At 33.5% G+C, this 16,848-nt stretch overlaps 2 protein-coding genes and 1 long non-coding RNA gene across 3 annotated transcripts in view; 2 read left to right on the forward strand and 1 right to left on the reverse strand.

Annotated features, from left to right (window-relative positions):
• The first annotated feature begins 314 nt into the window (after nt 1-314).
• Nucleotides 315-3,028, forward strand: LOC100377412 (dnaJ homolog subfamily B member 13-like). Its single transcript, XM_006813233.3, has 6 exons — nt 315-480; nt 989-1,092; nt 1,260-1,421; nt 1,741-1,898; nt 2,001-2,305; nt 2,718-3,028. Exons 1-6 carry the CDS (start codon nt 413-415, stop codon nt 2,866-2,868), a joined length of 948 nt encoding a protein of 315 aa, XP_006813296.1. The 5' UTR covers nt 315-412; the 3' UTR covers nt 2,869-3,028.
• Nucleotides 3,029-4,451: 1,423 nt separating this feature from the next.
• Nucleotides 4,452-6,895, forward strand: LOC102803141 (uncharacterized). The gene is made up of 2 exons (XR_014930890.1): nt 4,452-4,536; nt 6,782-6,895. It is a non-coding gene; the product is annotated as an uncharacterized LOC102803141 (long non-coding RNA).
• Nucleotides 6,896-12,713: 5,818 nt separating this feature from the next.
• LOC100377560 (transcription initiation protein SPT3 homolog) overlaps nt 12,714-16,848 on the reverse strand; it is a 66,282-nt gene continuing 62,147 nt past the window's right edge. Inside the window, exons 5-9 of the mRNA XM_006813238.2 lie at nt 16,113-16,328; nt 15,576-15,691; nt 14,556-14,942; nt 13,821-13,934; nt 12,714-13,090 (exon numbers count right to left, since the gene is read on the reverse strand). Coding sequence (XP_006813301.2) covers nt 13,046-13,090; nt 13,821-13,934; nt 14,556-14,942; nt 15,576-15,691; nt 16,113-16,328 — 878 coding nt within the window. The 3' untranslated portion in view covers nt 12,714-13,045. The remainder of the gene's footprint in view (nt 13,091-13,820; nt 13,935-14,555; nt 14,943-15,575; nt 15,692-16,112; nt 16,329-16,848) is intronic.

A 16,848-nucleotide genomic window follows, 5' to 3' on the forward strand; every position in this document is an offset into this window, starting at 1 on the left:
TACATAGTTCGAGAAGTAAATGCATAATTAAATATTTTCAGGAAAGTATAGGCGATCCTGACTAGAAATGTACAGTTCATTTTATTATCTAACATGTCAAAGGTCACTCGACCTTGGCCAACTCTTCAGTCATTAAAACAACATTTCTGGTAAGACTATAATATTTCTCAGTTTAATATAACACTTCTACATACAATCAAACAGCCTGTATAGTGTCAAATTTTACATAAGTAACGATTTATTACAAAATCTTTAACAACAAAAATACTGTTGTGACTAGCGCCCCCAACGACAATGAATGGAATCTTAGCAACAGAGCACACAAACAGTTCAGAAGCCATTTTGGAAGAGTGTAACATTGAGACAGCATCTCACTTCATTCTTTCTGCGAAATCATCTGAAATTATCCAAAATGGGGCAAGACTTCTACGGAATATTGGGTCTCACGCGGAGTGCATCAGATGATGACATCAAAAAAGCGTAAGTTTGTTATATTTTTGGTAAAATACCTTCAAAATATTTGTTTGATTTCGTTGTATTTTTTGGAAACATTGTTCTGTTTATGAATAATAATAGGAATTAATTTTTCTAATGATGCTGTGTTAACTATGGAATGTTCTCATTTTAAACGCATATATTTCTGAAAACTAAACAGAAATATTTTTTTTTATTCTTTGCGCTGCAGGAGACATGATATTTCTGTAGAGAAATTTCTATTGAAAAATGACAGTTGCACCTTGACCGCGTGAAAACGGTGTATACAGACACAATTTCTAATCAAAACATTACTTACTCACGCATGTTATTTTCACCTTTTCATAGATTAACTCACAATAAATATGAAATGCTCATATGTTTGCCACACAATTTTTTTGCACTTTGTGTACTGTTTTCACAAGTACCAGGGATGGGGAAGAGATCAGTTACAAATAACTGGTACACAAAGTTACAAATTGTTTATACCATCTTGTTTTCTCTTTCTCAACAGGTACAGGAAATTGTCATTGAAATTCCACCCGGATAAAAATCAGGAACCATTTGCACCTGAAAAGTTTCGGCAGATTGCAGAAGCCTATGACATCCTTAGTGATCGTGAGTAAAAGTACTAAACAACTGATCACGTATTTTTCATTTTAGGGGAGAAATCATTGTTACTTCTTGTGTTTTCCTAAAAATATTTTGTTCCATATTCAATCAGTTTTTCATATGATAGTCATCAGGATGATAATAATCAGTATGTTCATTTGTTGATATTTTAGCTCGTAAGAGGGCAGTATATGATCAGTTTGGGGAGGAAGGATTGAAGAACGGAGTGCCATCTGGTAGTGGTGAGACTGGTGCATGGACTGATGGATATACTTTCCATGGTGATTCACATAAAGTCTTCAGGGATTTCTTTGGTGGAGAAAATCCATTTGCAGGTTAGTACAATATTACTTATATTTCAGTCAACTAACTATTTAAATATTTGTTTATTATGATGAGAAAAAAATGTTTAGTTCCAAACATGTTTATTCATTTTTGTAGTTGCCCAAGAAGTTGCCCAGATATTCCTAAAAAACCAACATTTTTTTCTCATGCTCACCAATGAGACAGTACCGTAGAAATATTAACATTTGTGTCATCTTCATATTACAACAAGATATAAAAGACAAGTATTAAACTTAGCACAATATAAATTCAGAATCCTTGCTGTTAAAATAAATTCAAAAGCTCACAGTTATTTTTTTCCTTTTACAGAATTTTTTGATGGAATTGATGGTGATCTTAGTATGGGATTTGGAGGTTTGAAAGGTAGAGGTAGAAAGAAGAAGGACCCAGCGATTGAAAGAGATCTTGTACTCTCATTAGAAGAAGTCTTCCATGGATGCACAAAGAAAATGAAAATCTCAAGGAGGGTGAGTAACAATTTGTTTGTAATAGAAACATTATAATAGTGATAGTATCAGACAATAATAACCTGGGAACAATTTAACTTATGTATGGAATTTATATTACAGGTAATGAATGAGGATGGACACACATCAAGTATCCGTGACAAAATTCTTACAATAAATGTCAAGAAAGGTTGGAGAGAAGGTACAAGGATAACATTTCCAGAAGAAGGTGATCAGGGACCAAATAACATTCCAGCTGATATTGTATTTATTGTCCGAGATAAACCACATCCAAGATTCAAAAGAGAGGACAATGATTTAGTTTTTACTGCTAAAGTTTTATTGGGAAAAGCATTGACAGGATGTAGTGTAGAAATACCAACCTTAGATGGAAGACTTCTTAACATTCCAATTAATGATATCATCATGTAAGTGTTGATTTATCTTTTTTAAATCGAACCAAGGTTTATGTGGAAATGTAGTCAGTGTGGTGCTAGTGTTAGATTCTTGCCTCAGCTTCAATGGAACAATTTTACAATTGTTGTGTGATTTAGTATTTTGCATTATTTTATATTCCATTGAAAGCACTTCTGAACAGCCATTAATAGATAGTGGAAATCCTTAAATATTTGATATTGTTATTTCTTAATTGCTTTGCATCCACATCTATACTACTGATATTTCATTTTTAATGTTGGCACAAGTAGTATCTTATTCTTAGGAATCATTAAACCATATATTTTAGTATTGAAAATTCAAATATTTCTGCCAAATTGTACAAGACTCAAGTATACCTGGTACACTACTGATTATATGCAATTTGTATTTTTATTTTTATAGGCCTGGATATAGGAAAGCTGTTCCCTCAGAAGGCATGCCATTATCAAAGGATCCAGATATGAAAGGAGATCTACAAGTCCAGTTTGACATTGAATTCCCCAAACAACTGACACCAGAGAAAAAACATTTAATAAAACAAGCACTCTTGTAAAAATGGAAAACAAAAATACCTATTTATTTGTCAATAATCATGGATACTGACGCAGACTCTGCAGAGAACTGTTTTTAAAACTGTATATATGTCTAATTATGGCTGTGATTGAAGGACAAATGCAATTCATTTAAAATAAATATATTACAACCTTATGAAATCTTCAGTGCTGTTATTATTTGTTATGGTCATTATTCTGTTATTTTTGTTCAACAATCAAACTACCATAAGTTACAGAATAGTGCTGTTCTGTGTAGCAGACCTGTATTTATGAATAACACAAGGTGTTACTCACAACATGTACAATTTATGGTAAGGTAATCTTAATAAGCTTGTTGGCGACACCATAATTTTGAATCTTGTTATTTGAGTGACTTTATAAGTTATGTGACAGTAAACTCAAAATGCTTATTATATTATATTTGATGAATAGTTATGTAAAATTACATTGTTTCACCTTTTGTTGAGGTTCACATGAAAATGCTATTGGCAGCTATATGTTGAACTATAACACTGGGCATGGACTATTGACAGCAGAACATAAGTTGGTACACAGAGTACAGGGGAATGTTACTGCTATAGTATTATAGGTTATTGCTTTGCTGAGTGGAAAATCTTTGGAACCACAAATAGCTACATATTACTGAGGGGACTTACTCTGATTTGCTTCATCTTTTGTAAATATGTTTAACTTAAACTCACTTATAAATACACTTGTGAGTGTATTTGGTAAATTTCTATCTTTGAAGTGTGAATAAACTTTATACCTTGTATATCTATCAACTGTTACTTTAAGATGCTGGTACATAAATTAATAAAGGTATTTTAAATCTTTGAATGAATATCTGAAACTTCACCAGTTTTTATCATATGCACATATTTGAGGGAATATGGCAGTAGCAATATTTTGTGTCAAAATCTGTATACTATTCTTTGTTTTAGCCAACAGTATGTGAACTTTTTTGAAAAAAAAGATAAAATAATATGCATGAAATACAGTTTCTATATACCACAATGAAAACACATTTCTTGATAAAAATGGGCTAAAAATATTGTCAATTGTCAATCAAAACTTTTTGTCACTATATGTCACCGAGCAAAATTTTGAGATGTATCCAGTTCATATAAAACAATAGTAAAATGACCTAAAACAGAAAAAAAAACATGCTAATTTTATTCCATTTTCCTTATCCTCATGACATGAAATATCAAATATTTTAATTTTGTGTAGCGTTTATCCTTAACTGAAATTACTTTGAAGTATATACGGTATATATAACTTGTCAGTTACTAGTGAAAGAGTGTGTGTTGCAGCTTTAAGGCTAAATATAAAAAAAAAAACGAATACCGTAGAGAAGTAGAGGGCGCTATGAAGGAAAATTACTGTAAATTATTTTTAACGTCGTCGTACTTTTCTCGAGCACTGTTTCCTCGTTTTAAATTCTGAATGTAAATCTCAGACTGGATGTTCTGGGAGTATAATAGTTCCATGTCGAAATAGCGGGGATTTGAAAATCTTAAGTAGAAACAAAAGTTATAGCAGTATTGACATAGAGGGCACTTTCATGTAAACAGATATTACTTCCTGGTTGAAAAAGATGGCGGGAGATCCAAACAGAACAGAGCGGTTTTGGATTTGATATACCAGTATTTACCTCATGGATTTCAGTGAGTTACTTACAGATTATAAACAAACATTATAACATAGAAGAAAGAATAAGCACGAATATGATCAATTCCAGCAAATCAAAATTAAATCGGGCGTAATATGTAATACTAGTATGTTCTGATACTTGTCAGCTGGGTGGTTGGAGGGTGACGCAGTGACCAACGAAGATACTGTTTTCAAATTCATTTCACACTGAAGTGGGTAGGATAGATACTTGCATGCATGCATGCATCCATGAATTCTATTTCATTACCTTTTTACCTAAACACTTTTTTTTGCAAAACTCGTACTCTCAAAAAGTCATTTAAAATCTGCAGCCTTATGATGCAAATGACTAAGTCACAGTCACTTGGGAGCTGAAAATCAATAAATACAACTGTAAAATGACTAATTTCCACTGGGTTTAAATTTCGCTGATTTAGCATTTCAGGCATATTCAGTGGCACGAATCTAGAAGCCTACCTACACACGAATTGGTGATGTCACAAAATACATGACCTTCAATCGGCGGCGTTTCCTCGGTATATACGAATTGGTATATACAAATTACAATAAAGATACTTAAGACATTACACATAAGGTAAAAAAAATCACATGACAATTTAATGATAATAACGGTAATAAATCCTAGCTTAACAGTTGAACAGAACGATCATATAGTCAGTCGGGTCACGCCGAGGGTCACGCACTGTGTTGCAAAATGGCCGTGTGGTTGAAACTGGGTCATGGTGTGACGGGTGAGGAAGACATCATTAAACACTCTCAAAATCACAATAACACGGGGAAGTGGTTGCATATTACGGCGTAGCCAACATGGGAAATAAAAAAAACGCCCAATACAAACGACACGGGTTCGAATCACACTAGATACACACTCACCAGAACCGAAGCAATCAGAAAATAGCAATCGTTTTGGCTTTTCCGTTCAACTCATCGGAACACTGGAGTAGTTAGAAAAATTAACACCACTTAACGACCAACGTCGTGGCGTGGTACACAAGCGTGCCATCAAAATAAAACAAAATTAGCTTGAAAAGACAGTGGGTTCGAGTCCCGCTCAGAGCTACCGTAAAAACGTAAATCAAATAAACTGAAATCTTTCAAACCGTAAACAAAGAACGTCGCGAAAAAATAATAAACATCACAAAACTCCACCATACCATGAATGAATAAATAATAAATTAATTATTAAATGAGAGTTATCTACACCAAAATAAGTCTAAAATATTTGTCCACACATTTAGTCTCTCAATTTAACAACTTGTAATTGTGGGAATTAATCAAACGCGAGTTGTTTACACCAAAATAAGTCTCAAATATTAGTCCATACATTTATTCTCTCAATTTAACAACTTGTAATGGTGTAAAATAATTAAACGAGAGCTGTCTACACCAAAATAAGTCTAAAATATTTGTCCGCACATTTATTCTCTCAATTTAACAACTTGTAATTGTGGGAATTAATCAAACGAGAGCTGTCTACACCAAAATAAGTCTAAAATATTTGTCCGCACATTTATTCTCTCAATTTAACAACTTGTAATTGTGGGAATTAATCAAAACGAGAGCTGTCTACACCAAAATAAGTTAAAAATATTTGTCCGCACATTTATTCTCTCAATTTAACAACTTGTAATGGTGTAAAATAATTAAACGAGAGCTGTCTACACCAAAATAAGTCTAAAATATTTGTCCATACATTTATTCTCTCAATTTAACAACTTGTAATAGTGTAAAATAATTAAACGAGAGCTGTCTACACCAAAATAAGTTAAAAATATTTGTCCGCACATTTATTCTCTCAATTTAACAACTTGTAATTGTGGGAATTAATCAAACGAGAGCTGTCTACACCAAAATAAGTCTAAATATTATATTACCGAATTATTAACAGGAACGTGTCTTGGCATTAGGGTTAGGATCGGGTCAGGTATGGGCAACGCAAATGGCAAACACCCAATTGGCAAGATGTACACTAACGGGTTATGGCATGCATATAGTTTACACAAGTAAAAACACAAAATTGGCAATTTTTTGGACAATTGTAACTCAATAATCGAAATATGTTGTATTTCTATATATATATATACACTATATAGTCTTAACAAATGCAAACACATCCAGTCAATCAATTGTGGTCTTGTGGTTCAGTTGTCTATACAGTGATCAGAAGGACCTGGGTTCAATTCCCATGCCTGCCAGTCTATTTTTGAATGCTAGTGAAAACATTTATCCTATAATTAGGACTTAAATCCTATCATTTGCATGAAGACACTCGTGGTACAGTGGACAAGACAGTGCGCTGGGAACTCAAAGATTGCAAGTTTGAATCACGGACAGGACACTCCTACAAGACAAGATATGAAAGAAAAAAAAACATAAACAGCAACTTCTGTATATCAAGAACTCAAGTCAGAAAAACAGAACACAAGGAACTACCTCACATGGAAGCCAGTCGAAGTCGTCGAAGTACGAACACAGTTGACAGCTGCAGGTTACGTGCAACAACAGACACGAGGATCCCATTTGTTCTCCAAATGGGTCCCTTCTTTTGTATTGACCCCCTAAAGATTGCTAATTCCCCTTTCTAACTCTTCTAACCCCCCAAAATAATATATCGCCCCTTTTAGAATGTATTGATCCACAAATTAATGAATATTCATGAACACAGAAACTGCTATGTCATGAATAAATTAGCATAATTTTAAAAAATTTGCATAAAGTGTAGGTACTCCTTCTGGAGTCCTGCCTATTCAGTGGGTTTTAAATTCATGGTTTTATCATTTAGTGATGTGTCCTATGCTAAATTTTACATATTCACTGGGTTTTAATTTAGTGCATTTTCCAGTCAGCAAAATAAGCAAAATTAAAACCCAGTGAATAATTAATCCTTTTACAGTATTTTTTTTTAAATCATCCGCTATACGCATATTAATATTTATTTATATACGTATAGCGAAAGATTTAAAAAAAAGCAAATTAGTATTTATTAATTTTCAGCCCCCAAGTGACTGTGGACTAAGTGCATAAAAAATGCAAATTCTGATTAAAGAACAATCAAACTATACAATTAAAAATGACATAACCACAACAAATGTACTTGTTTTTTCAGGTTAAATGAGGTGCATAAAAAGTAGTTGAAAATCAACACAATTCATTACGTCAGTGTGTGAAAAGAAAAAAATCTTTTGTTTTGTTAACCAAATGTAAGAATGGATTTGGAAACATTAGTGTTGAAAATAATACCATTGCAATGGCATGGAGTGATTGGGACTTTAAGTAATCCAGACAATCCAATACAGTCATCAAACTACTGGTTATTACAACAGTCAGCACTTTCATGGAATGACCTAATCCAATCGCTGTGTCAGAAAGAACCGATTATACATCAAGATAAAACACTCATTTTGTAAGTATTTTTGGAATGTTGTTAATGTTGTGGACTTAAGACTTAAGTTGTGGAGTTACTAAAATTACCTTTTACTAATAAGGGTGAAGAAGTCAATAATACGAACAAACATTGATAAGAGATGACAAGGGTAAGTAGGTAAATGTAAATGTCACTGAGTTCTCCAGTGGTAATACCTAGGTCTGTGCAATAAAGTCATAGATCAGGGGTTCAGTTGCCTCAAAGTTAGCTTATGATATTTTGTTCAAAAAGGATGGGAAATTTCTAATAATTGGGAAATTTCATGGGAAATTTCTAATAATTTGGCATATTTTGAGATGCAAAACAGTGAATTTAACAGAAACACTTAGCTGATGTCTGGAGAGCATCTGTCGAATCACTGATAGATATGTCTTATACTCCAATTAACACCACATAATATAGCACAGTATCTGACCTTGTGAATTTGTAATCATAACAGTTTTGATATTTTCTTCAATTATATTATTCAGCAAACCAAGGATTTCTTTACTGCCGATAGACATACAGAGAAATTTGTTAACATTTATTCATTACCACCAAGAACAAATCCCAAGTGACGTCATCGTGAAATTATTAAATGAAATCGAACAATACATAAAGCAGGACGATTGGTTAGCGTTTCTTGTGAAGGAGATAGAAAGAACACATATGCTTGCTGAGACTGACAAGATTAGACTTGATTTGTTTTGTCAATCATCAAATAAACTCACAGATTTGTGTGATAGAATTAAAGCCTCTAGCCAGCACACTTCGGATGGTGTAGGTAGGTCTCACTTTGATGAGTGGAAAGACTTAATTGATGTGAGGGAGCAGCAAGTGTTATCTCCTGGAATGGAGATTGACAGTGAACGAGAGGATGTAGACATGCCGCATAGTGGAGATAAGCGTTTCAGTCAAGAACACGTTTGTAACAATGAGGTCATCATCTTGGATTCAAGTACTGATGACGAGAATGCACATGATGTGAAGGTGGAAGCCAAGGATGATGATGCGACGGTAACAGAGGTAGATGATGTTACCATGGAAATAGACGAACCAGATCTTGACACAGACATAAAGGTAATAGAATACATTGAATATGATTATACTATATACAACCCAATAATTATATTGGAGAGAGCCCTCTGTGATGGAATTGTTTTCAGTCCATGTTTGAACGTAGACCAAAAGCTGGGACTTCTAGATTGACCCCCGTGTATGCTCCTCCACCTGAACCAATCACATTCAAGTTTACAGCATACATCTTGGGATATATATGCATGATTGACTATTTGTTTCATGATGCAATGACTAGCAGTCATTTTGTTTTAAGAAATGGTGTTGCAGAGCCATATCTCTGACATGCCCTGACCGTTCATGTTCAAATTTTTAATATTTATTAAACTTGATAATGCATTTTATCTCTTCAGTAATTTGAATGTATTAACTGCAATATTTAGCAATATTCTGTTTAAACAGACATGGCACACTTCCAGTAAACTTTCAGTGAATAACCACGTTGATTTTTCACAGATTAAAGTGGATAAATTACTAGATGTTCTAAATTCTAGCTCAGACGGAGTTCCCGGTGACCATCAAATGGAAATGGAGTTATTTAGCAAACACACTTCACAGCAGGTGAGGTTCATAAACCACGTCTATTCATATTTAATTCACATTTACTAATGCTTCTCTGATCTGCTGTTTTGATATTTCATCTCTGGTGATACTTTTAATACGTGAGAGGCCCATTATGTTATTAAAGGATAATACAGTTTTCCTTGAATTTGATTTTGTTTTTTAATTTTAGGTTGATGGCATCTGTAAGTACATGAAGACAGATAGTTTCTCAGAAGTTACACTGCAGATATTTTGTCAATGTTTGTGTAATCTTCAACCAGAACCAAGCTACAGTAATTGTGTAGTAATTGCCAAACAATGTTACTTGGATAAGGTAGGATAATTGTGAATAGCGCCCTCTCTGACCAAATTTGTTTTTGCATATTGTGTTGAATGGTGAAGAAAGTTCTAAAATATATGGTCTCCTTGTAAAAAGTTAATTACGGTAAAAATATTTTGTTGGTTTATAGGCAAGGGAGTACCTCAATATTACTTGTGATATAAAATTACATAATATTGGTATTTGATGATGAAATTATCATGGAAACTCGTATTATTTTCCACATAATTAAGAGTTTTCTCAGAAAAATAGATTTATGGTGAAGAAACAATGTCTACACACAGTTGACTAAAACCAAAATTTCTATTATATTGATTCCACATTGTAATTACAACATTTACTCCTGTGTTGCATACACATCAAACCATGAATCAAGATCAATGAAGTCCAAATAAAAAAAAACAAAAAAAAAACAATTTCAGGCCTGAACTAAAATATTGTTTCTGGCCATAGAGGACATCAAATAAAAATGTGCATGTTACAGCATTTCATTATTGTTCCTTCTAAAAATTTTTAGAAAAAATGAATATCATTAGCATTTGAAAATTAAAAATAAAAGCTCGCAACAATTTTGGAATAGATTGATCAGAAGTTGACAAATTTGGCACCTTTCAAAGATTTGTGCCCTCTATGGCTGATGTAACAATACTTTTGTTTTCATGCATTAAATATTAGTAGTTTAGAGGACTGGTGTAATGTATCTTATAATGAATCAATCTGATTAAAATGTTTTTACAAACGACCATCAGTGTGCATGCCTATAACTACATATAACAAACTACCAATGTAAATTATTTGTAGGATTAAAAATAAATCAGAACCCGAGTTACAAACCACTTTCTAGTATGACAGGCTGTTTTAGTAACACATGCTCCAATTGGTTGACAGACAAATCTACATAAGTGGCCATAAACCAATGTCCATGTATTAAGCACAGTCTCTACTTATATTTCAGTTGCTGCATTTACAACAGAATGCATCACGGAGACTGGTAACTACAGTCACAAGATTTAGTGGAAAATTCCCCAAAGCATTAATTGAAGGTGCATTGGTGCTAATGTGTGCAAACTTAGGAAGTCCACAGGCCGATATAATTTGTAAACTGGCTAGAGAGACATTTGATAAGCAAGTTAAGGAATTTTTCTTCAGGTATGTAAAGTGATAAACCTGCACAATATTTGGCAGTGTCTAATTAACATATTTTCTCTATGTAATTACATCTATTAATAGTGTATGCTCTTTGTAACTAACTGGTGTGTCTGTAGTCAAACTACATGTACATGTTTGGCTTGCGTCTGCTTCTTATGGAGATGCGTTTCTAATAGAGTAAATATGGTAATATTAGATTACCTTTGTGTAATGCACACTCTGCCAGACATACAGCTAGATTACAAACCCTTTAAATAACCCAACATTACCTATCTACTATGTACTAGTACTGCGCTTTCTCATATTGTGTGCTGGTTTAATTCTAGTTTATTTTATTTTCAATCACTATTAATTTCATGCTCCTCTTGATTTTGATGGGAACTAAATTTCACAAATTCACCAGCCTCTAGAAGTGTTCAATGCTAAACAACCCCAAAACAAACATTTCTCAGACTCTGGAAGTCATGTACAGCAAATATGCAAATCCACAAACATAATTATGACAAATTTCACCTTGGGTTCATTGACCAATTCTTGAAATATTTCCCAGGCTGCTGCCCCTGCCAATGAGCTAGTGCCTTCTACTGTAAAATCATTAATTTTCACTGAGTTAAAATTTCGCTGATTTAGCATTTCAGGCATATTAATTGGTTTTTGAAATCACCGTTTTATCTTTTAGATAATGTGTTCTATGCTAAATTTTACATATTCACTGGGGTTTAATTTGGCTCATTTTTCAGTCAGTGAAATGAGCAAAAATAAAACCTAGTGAATAATCAACTCTTTTACAGTATTCTACAGAAAAAGAAATTACTAACATTTGTCTTATGCATATAATTTATTTGCAGTAAACTTGTTGATATGAATTTTGAGTGGACTGTTCACACCAGCCAAGTTTTTCTTACACTAATTGAACCAAAGGTAAACTCTATTTCTATTATTTCTAGCAAGTTGCTTGATTGGTTATGCAGTCTGGGATTACAATTACTACACAGTAACTGTTTTTATCACTTCTTTTTACAGCTTGATCTAAACACTGTCACAATAACAACATTCCTGACACTTCTAGAGCATCATGGGATAGCGCAGAATTCATGTCTCAAGTTTGGTAAATTGTTGCTTACAAGCATCACTAAATACAGCAAACAGGTAAATAGATGACATAGCCCCTGTCAGTTGCATTGATGACATAGCCCTCGATCAAAGACTGCACATCCCAATTTTTGAGAAATAAATGACTGCCAGTCATTCATCCTGAATCAGATTTTAAAAACAAAATTTGACGTCTGTACGATCTAACAATGCATGGCCTCAAATATTTATAAAGTATTTAATTTTATCAAAAAAAATAGAGAACACAGACAGAGACCTGCATCCAAGACAAATTACATAACAAGTTTTTCGATTTCAAATAAGTCTGTGGCAGATTATATCTGTTGTGAACGGGATTAATACAGCATATTTGTAGTTTACATTAACTACAGGGAAGTTAATAGCTTGCACCTGGATGCTTGTATGTGTTATATTATATATTTTCTTGCAGTTCACTTCTGAGCACATATCAGTCATGGGCCGCATCTTGGCAGTTAACAAGACATACTTAAAAAAGACGGCTATATCCGCTTTGAAGAAAATCAAACCATAGAAAAAAACCACACTGTGTGTATCAAAAAGGTTTTATTTCATATTCAAAATTAAAAGTGTTGTATTTTGTGTATAAGAAATATAATTCAACAATAGATATAAAGTGTCAATAATTGATGCTTTTTTCCTTAATATTATTATTCTTAATTTTTTTAATAAATATTTTCAAATATATCTAACTGATATTAATAAAACATAATGTTATATTTCTGAATATTACAGAAGAAGACGTCACAATCTTTGACCTCTGTGCCAAAGTTCATTGACCTTAGCAAGCACAAGATTTCTTACAGCCCTCATTTTAACATCTCTGATGCAGATGAACCAAATAATCGATGACAAGTTTTCAACATCCAAGAAACTTGCTGATAAATAATACAGATGAATTTTTCTGAAAATAAACAAGCACCATAAGTATGAGACGGACAGACTATCACTCATATTACCTGTATATGTACTTTAAAACATTGACACTAGATGTAATCACAGGTACATTACTTGGGGTTTGCAACGCACATAGTACTGTATGGTGACATCATGCCAAGATCCCATTCAAGTCTCATCTCGTAGATAGTGAGACTGATGCTACGACCTTCTGACATGACATAAACGGTTTTTAATAAAACAATAAAACATGTATTACCACATTCATAGTGAAAAAATGTAATACTGTACATCGAAAATTTACAGGAAATATAGTTATCGTAATCAGTCATATCGTGAGCAGCTATTTAGATCCACCTTGACATCCCAGTATCCTAGTTACCTCGGGCATGCGCATTTTTCTGAGTTGGAACGCTTATGTGAGAGCGAGATTGAAACGGGATCTTGGTATCATGTCAATGTATTTGCAAACCCCAAGTAATGTACCACTGATGTAATATATTAAAGAGAGTTGTATGCAGAAATACAAATCATAGTTTGATGTGTAACGTATGTTAAATGTAACTAGTCTGTGTATATAAACTGTCACAACGCATTACACTGCACTCCAAATATGACAATGATGAAGCCTGTATAGAGTTGCTAGGTTACAACACACATGTATCATAACATTTTTATAGTCTTCACTAACACGTTAAATTCAGGAAATTTGAGCAAGAATTATGAAACGCACTTACAGAAAATACTGCCATTGGTCCAGTGCTTTGATAATATCTTCTTAAAGCTTCTCTAATATGTGTTGTTTGTATCGCATTCACACTACCACTCTCTAAAGTTGATGTGGCACCACTCTATAAAAAGACAAAGATTAACAGTTACGGCTTTGTACACTTGTTGTCATGACAACTGTAAAGACTTTCTTATGACAGATCTCTTACATGTATAAGTATCAGCTATGTGATTTGAACGGAGCTTATGTGAAATGTTGGTACAGATGTTATCCATACTATTAGTAACGTGATTATGTCATCTTGAAATAGACTTGTATGTGACATCAAAGAGAAAAAACTGATAGATTCTAGGCATTAGTTGAGTTGAACACCACATAAATTCTAGGTGTTAGTGGAGTGTTGCTTAGTGATTGGAACACTACATGGATTTTAGGTATTTGTGGAGTGGCATATAAAGAGAATACTGCATGAAATCTAGACAATAATAAAATGTGATTGTGTCTCATACTGTGACTCATGCAGTAAACATCACCCATGTTTTTTGATTGATTGAACATTAGATTATGACAAGCACTGCTTGACTTGCTTTTCTGTGGGTGGCTTCCTCATAGGAGACAGGAGAAACATGATCTTGATATGCCCTGTAGCACCTGAATATGACCTGCATAACCTGTCACTTGTTCACAAAAAACTGCACCTATGTTAAAAACTGGAAGATACAGAGACATAAGCAGGCATTACCTTTTTTCTTTTCTTGGCTTTTGGTTTGGTGGCTGCAGTTGTACTTTGTTGTGACATATTACTAAGATTGTGTTGTTGGGATCCACTGAGACTATGCTGTTGGGAACCGCTGGATGAATTACTATTTAAGGAAGCATTTAAATTAGTAGATGATGCTGATAGAAATGGAGATGACATGACACTGGTTGTCGGGGTAGTAGGTGTTGATGGTGGTGATTGGTTGCTAGGAGACACTGGTTGTGATGTGGGGATACTTTTTATAGACTGTGAAGTTGATGGTATATGTATTGTGATATTACTGATACAGCTAGGGGGTCTAGATTGGACAAATGGATCTTGTACTTGACTTTCCATATCTCTTTTTACCAATAATGCTAAATCAACAATCTGAAACAAACAGAAAGTCCAATAAACATACATCTATAACATTAATGCGAAAGAGGTGTATCACCTGTGCATGCGCAGAAATTGAGTCCAAAGCAACAATAACAACACACACTAAAACGCGAAGGCTCATGGGTAGACGCTTGTTTGTAAACAATGACATGCTATGGCCATCTGACGCATGTGCAGGTGACGACTTCCCCACTATAAATATAAGTACAAGTACAATATAGCACAAGAGTCTTCATTATTGCATTTGCACTTTATAACTCACTTGATTTTGGCAAATAAGTCACCTAAATCACCTGCTTGTGATATAAATGGTGCTTAACTCACCTATCTATGACTAAAGCCTACCTAATCCACTCAAAATGACACAAAGACCACCTAACTCACCTGTATATGACATAAAAGTCACCTATCTATGATTAAAGCCTACTTAACTCACTCAAAATAACACAAAGACCACATAACTCACCTGTGTATGACAAATTCACCTATCCATGACTATAGCTTACTTAACTTACTCAAAATAACACAAAGATCACCTAACTCATCTGTGTATGACACATTCACCTATCCACGACTATAGCCTACTTAACTCACTCAAAATAACACAAAGACCACCTAACTCACCTGTGCCACAGTTTCATAAGCAAAATAACTGAGTACTTCCATTGCCAGTGGGTTTGGTTTGATATCCACTAAATGAGAACAATCTAACCATTCTTTAAATTTACTAGCTTTTTTATCTGAAATATAACAAGTGTGGCTTTAATAATTAATTTGTTAAGTTTTAAAATAAAATCCTATGACAAATAAATGATATACTGTAAAATACTTTATTTTTGCTGGGAATTAATTTTGGCTATTTTCATGGAAGGAATGATTCAGTGAAAATAAAATAAATTTCATACAAAACATCCAAAATGTCAAATTAATTCCAGCTAAAATAAAGTAGTTTACAGTAAACAACACAGTGATTGCTATATTAGTAGAGCATATACTTAAGTAACACTTTAATGAGATATCAAAATGTATGATGGAAACACGCTTCTAAAAAATCAAGTACAATTTTCCAACAAAAAATGGCTGCCTGGCATTCATTTTATTCCACCTGAATCTCCACAAAAGACAAATATAATGTATATAGTTTGCAGTGTTAAAACTTACGGAAATTAATCTGTCTACTCTCAGTGTACTCCTGATAAGTTGTCGTATCCATGGTTCTTGACTGTTTATCAGCGCGTTCTAGTCTATCTTGCTTGATTTCATCCAGAGTGTCTTCTTCTTCAAAGAGTCCCAGCAGTTCTCCAGTCTGGTCAATTGTGTTCAGAAAATCATAGGATATTTTTCTTCTTTTGGAAACAATTGGTTTTATGTCCCCGGCTAGTTGTGCAAAAGAACAAAAGACATAACATAATAAATCAGCACTACATAATGGTAGTTGCCTGTTTTTAAGAGACCTGCTGCAACAATTGCACATATACAGACAAGCTAATGACTTAAACAATTGTCAAAATTATGTGTCACAGTTTTTTGGTTATGATAAATTACAATAGTTACGACTTATATTATTTCAAAACTGAGTATAGGTTGTAATGTGTGAAATGTAGTAAAGAACAATAAACAGAAGAACAATAGAAAGTGCACACGTGCTGTTGTTACGGTGCTGCTTTAATACAAGACCATGATTTTTGCATCAGATTCAACAACAGTAATGAGATAACAAACAAGCATACACCACCTGCTAAAGCAGCATATTTCAAATCACACACACACACACACACGTCTTTTCTGTGCTGCTTACCCTTGTAATATTTGTAAATATACACATATTTTTATAGTAGCTATACATCATACAAATAATCGGCAATTTATTGTTCAGTGCTGGAATTAGAACATTTTT

This window comes from Saccoglossus kowalevskii, chromosome 11 (assembly GCF_978046115.1).
Source record: "Saccoglossus kowalevskii chromosome 11, keSacKowa6.1, whole genome shotgun sequence".
Lineage (NCBI taxonomy): Eukaryota > Metazoa > Hemichordata > Enteropneusta > Harrimaniidae > Saccoglossus > Saccoglossus kowalevskii.